The 4,522-nt window shown below is 34.9% G+C and overlaps 1 protein-coding gene across 1 annotated transcript in view; it reads right to left on the bottom strand.

Moving 5' to 3' along the window:
* Positions 1 to 4,522, bottom strand: part of eogt (EGF domain-specific O-linked N-acetylglucosamine (GlcNAc) transferase) — a 22,698-nt gene that overhangs the window by 10,902 nt on the left and 7,274 nt on the right. Inside the window, exons 7-10 of the mRNA XM_014009845.1 lie at positions 2,586 to 2,692; positions 1,689 to 1,792; positions 1,232 to 1,324; positions 43 to 114 (exon numbers count right to left, since the gene is read on the bottom strand). Coding sequence (XP_013865299.1) covers positions 43 to 114; positions 1,232 to 1,324; positions 1,689 to 1,792; positions 2,586 to 2,692 — 376 coding nt within the window. The remainder of the gene's footprint in view (positions 1 to 42; positions 115 to 1,231; positions 1,325 to 1,688; positions 1,793 to 2,585; positions 2,693 to 4,522) is intronic.

Raw genomic sequence — 4,522 nt, 5'->3', positions numbered from 1 at the left:
TATATGTGTACAGTATATATATTTTTGTGACGTAACAATTACCAGAGGTGTGTTGTAAAAAAGTCCATATCTCATTCTTGGAAGAAGGGAGAAAAAGCAATCTTTGAAACAAACCTATTGAGAAATGAGAATAAATCAATGAGGAATACATTTACAACAGGATATTTCCATTTGTTAATTTTGTACATAAAAACAGTGTGCAAGTATATATAACTAAATGAAATATTATTTTCAGGAGGACTGAAAAACTCTGGATGACATGTTGGTGTAATCCAGTACCTGAACAAACAAAAAAAGTTTTAAAATCAAAGCTGCTGGACTTCTGTAGCTGAATTTGTGCATCCCATGGAAAGCAAAATATCTTCAGCTGTTCTATTAATTTTTAAACTTTTTGAAAAGCTCAATAGTATACTGTACATACTGTATAAACCAGTGTATTGCTGTAGTTTTACTCTCAGGAAAAACTAGGGATGTCTGCTCCTTTCATTGTGTCTTAATCCTATATTTGCTTTATTTTGATTTTTTTTAAAGCTCAGGCTTTCTAATCACATACAAGTACAATATTTTTATTAAAATAGGGGGAAAAATGCCCAACAGATCCAAAAATTGAAATCCTATTTTCTCCACCACCAGGGTGAGTTGGTTATCCTTTTATTAACCATTTTGTGTTCTTTTTGCCTTTCGAAATCTAAACAATATTAACAAAACAATGAGGCAGTCAACAAAGTTTCTGTCAAAGACCACCTGATGCAGCACGTAGTTGGGGAGATGGATAAAAAAATTCTGTATTCTGAATATTAGCGTTACAGTTAACTTATTGTCCAGTGGCCTGTTGCTGTTTGTACCAAATCATGACTTATATGTATTCCTTATTTATTCAATTTACTGTATTTAAACAGGCAAATTCCAGTGAGATCACTGATCTCTTTTGCAAGGGCAGCCTGAGCCTGAAGGCAACCTATTGGAAATATTTTTGTGTTGTATGGGAAACCGGAGTACTCGGTGAAAACCTGTGCAAGCACAAAGAGAACATGAAACACAGAAAGACCCCAGGTCAAAACCGGGGATTGAACCCAGGACCTTCTTGCTGTGAGACATTGGTTCTAAACACTGAGCCATCATGCTGCCAATTAGTCTTACACCTCTAGAGTATCAAAGGAAATTTTAAAAGAACAATAAGGGTACCTTGTAGAGAAATAAAACTACTCAACAGTAATGAGGTTTTACCCACTCTTTTAGAGTCATAAGTCTTCAAGTGGATGATGTCGAACTCTGTGAAGGCTCTCCATGTTTCACTGAACAGGTCCCCATAACCATAAAAACTCTGGGCATAAATATGCAAACGAACAAAATCACAACAAACAAATAAGAACAAATGTATTCATATAATCAGAAATGTTTTTACTTAAACTGTTTTCTTTCTTCATGTTTAATCTTTTAAATGAAAAATCTCCATCTGCATTTTTAAAAAGTTTAGTTTGTTATTGATAGGCAAACAAAAACATGAAAGAGGAATTATAAAAGTTTTCTCAGTGTGGTATACTGCACTTAAAGTTGTAGTGTTGTTTTCATTTGTGATGACAAACTGCATTTGCTGAATGTTTAATGAACAGTGTGAAATCACCATAGTGAATACAGTGAACTAATAAAAAAACATCTGTTGACACCACAGAAAGACTGGTACCCACCGTATCCCACATGACAATGTTGATGTCTGTGTTGAAGGAATTGTTAATGTGCTGGGAGATATAGAGATTGACAAAGTCACAAAAATGGTGGTACATGTTCACCCCTGCAAGAAAAAAAAAAAACAATTGTTATTTGTACCGTCATGATGTCTGAACTTGAAAATGCAAAATTCAAACATGGTTTGGTAAGGTGATTGTTTGGATTGATCACTATTACACACTGTAAACATTAAATAAATGCAGAATTATGAAAATAAATTAATCTCAAAAGACTGACAAATGCATGTGACACGATTCACAAATGCACATTACAAGGGTGACAGCTACCTAAATAATTTTAAAAATGCACTTACAAATGATCAAATGCACAAATTACAAGCTGCAGACAGATCAGACACACAGATCATGTGACTTCTGACAAACGACAATAAAAACACTGCATTCAGGGCTGATCATCTGTATAAAACTATCAAACACAAATAACCTCTGTTCTGTATTATCTAAGATAGTAAACAGCACTAACCTGTTTAATCCCACCTGCAACAAATGTTGTTGCTCTTATTTTTATTCATGTTTAGTTCAAACTAACTTCAGAGGATGGATGCCCTACTCACTAAAGAGAGAGAGCTGTCACAAGAGGGCATGGCTGCTCTTTGACACTTTGTATGTGAAGCATATTCCAACTTGTGCAGTTTGAAGTGTGCACATTTGAAAAAAAAAAAGTTTAGGTATTTGTAAATTCTATTGTATTTGCAAGCTTTTGTGAGTATGTTTGAAACTAATTTATCTTCAAACTAAAATATTTGTGARCAGATGCACAAAAATACCATTGTATTGTTTTTGAGGTTCTGTGATAAAAGTAAAGATTTTGAAGTCAGTTAAATGTTTCTTACTTACCAGCATCAAGTTTCATAAAAACAGTCGGCTTTTCAATAATGATGTCACAATGTCCATCTTCTATTGGATGGAAGTTCAGTTCTGTGAATGTCTGCAGCTCAGCATACCTATAAAATAACAATATACAATGATAACTATCGGTGGACGAATTAAATCAGGATTGTCTCAGGTTAAAAAAAAAAGCTGGGGGCTTCAGGCGCTTCACTGCGGCTGATCAAATTGTGGTACAATAACCGCCTCATTTGTGCTAGATCACACGCAGCTGTTGATCGATGTTTTTGCAGCAGCGGCTCCGGTCTCTGTTTTAAAGATCACCAGCTTTGTCTGCGCCCACCTCGTCCTCTCAGGAGGAGCGTGAGAATATTTCTGTGGATCATCTTTTCTGACAGCTGGTTTAAAAATATCTGCCAGCTTTGTTTTGCTATCTGCTCGTTCTTTTTTTAATTTAAAACTCAGTCTGACAAATACATTGTTTTTTATGAGTCCCGCTCTCTGACTTCTTCCCCGACATGTTGACAGCGGTCAGTCTTTATATCGAAGGACACGCCCACACATCGTGACAGAAGTTTCGTGTCTGCTTCATAAATACCCAGCTTGTTTCTAACAAATGTCCACGTATGAGCAACGTTCATGTAACATGTGTGAACATATATAAAACAGACATGGAACAGGCCTGATGCGTGTGCAAAACTGAATAGTTCTGCTGACAGTAAAAAAATTTGAGCATGTTCAAAATTCTGCACTGATCTCCACATCTCCGTCACGCTGCGCAGTGATTCTGCAGAAGTTCCAGTAATGTTGCATGTACGTGCTGCAGAAGTCCACACAAGTTATAATAAGCTTGTACACGCTATTTTTAAGGTAGGGATAATTTACACATATGTTTTATATCAAGTTGTCAGCAACACGGTATGATCATGTCCAAAGGAAGGTGCTAAATTATGCTTTTTTCTCTTCTTCAGCATGTGCCAGCGTGTTGGACAAAATTTTCAGATGTTACACAAGTTGTCTAAAACGCCATAGTGTGGCAGGACCCTTACTTCTCTGGGCACTCTTACCCTTTTATCTCGCTGGTGGTCTAGTGCAGGGGTTCTTAACCTTTTTGACCTCAGGGCCCAATTTGTTCAACATAAAGTGACACGAGGCCCAGTCACACATTATCATACGTATCAAAATGATAATTGTTCTAAACCTTGGTTTAAAACTATATTTATTCTAAATCTTGGTTTAAATTATATTGTATCTGCATTATAACTAAATAAACTACAATTACAATTTAAAAATAAAACTCCTGTCAAATAATCACAAGACATGATTATGACAAACATTTTTTTTATATTGTAACCTGCCCATAACAATTATTTGAACAAATACAACCATCAATCAACAGACCACTCAGGCTTATCAACACAAAATAACCCATCCATCCATTCATCCATTTTCTGTACACGCGTCTTCCTTTCAGGGTCGCGTGGGTCACTGGTGCCCATATCCAACAGTCACAGTGCGAGAGGCGGGGAACACCCTGGCCTGGACAGGTCGCAAGTCCATCACAGACAAAAATAATGTTTTTTTAATATATACAACAACAAAAATAGACAATTCAATAAATAAAATTGTGATCATATAATAAATACGTTCAAAAATATTTAATGTATACTGTATGCATGTAAATGTTTCAAATAAAAAATATATACAAATAAATTTGATAAAGTACAAATGAAAATGTTGTATTTTTAAACTTTTACAACCAGAAGCTGCTCTTCATATTAGTGACAAACATTAACAGTAACAACAGCTTTTTGACAAGTTTAAAGGTTCTTTAAAATGCATTCAAACTATTTAAAAATAAACTTCAACATTTAATTTAAAGTACAAATTAAAATATAGTTGTATCTGTAACTGTATTTGATAATGTTTTGAACTTTTAAAATATT

Source organism: Austrofundulus limnaeus, unplaced genomic scaffold, assembly GCF_001266775.1.
Source record: "Austrofundulus limnaeus strain Quisiro unplaced genomic scaffold, Austrofundulus_limnaeus-1.0 Scaffold62, whole genome shotgun sequence".
In the NCBI taxonomy this organism is placed as follows: domain Eukaryota; kingdom Metazoa; phylum Chordata; class Actinopteri; order Cyprinodontiformes; family Rivulidae; genus Austrofundulus; species Austrofundulus limnaeus.
Note: the sequence above shows the minus strand (reverse complement) of the source record. Positions and strands in the feature narration are given on the sequence as shown.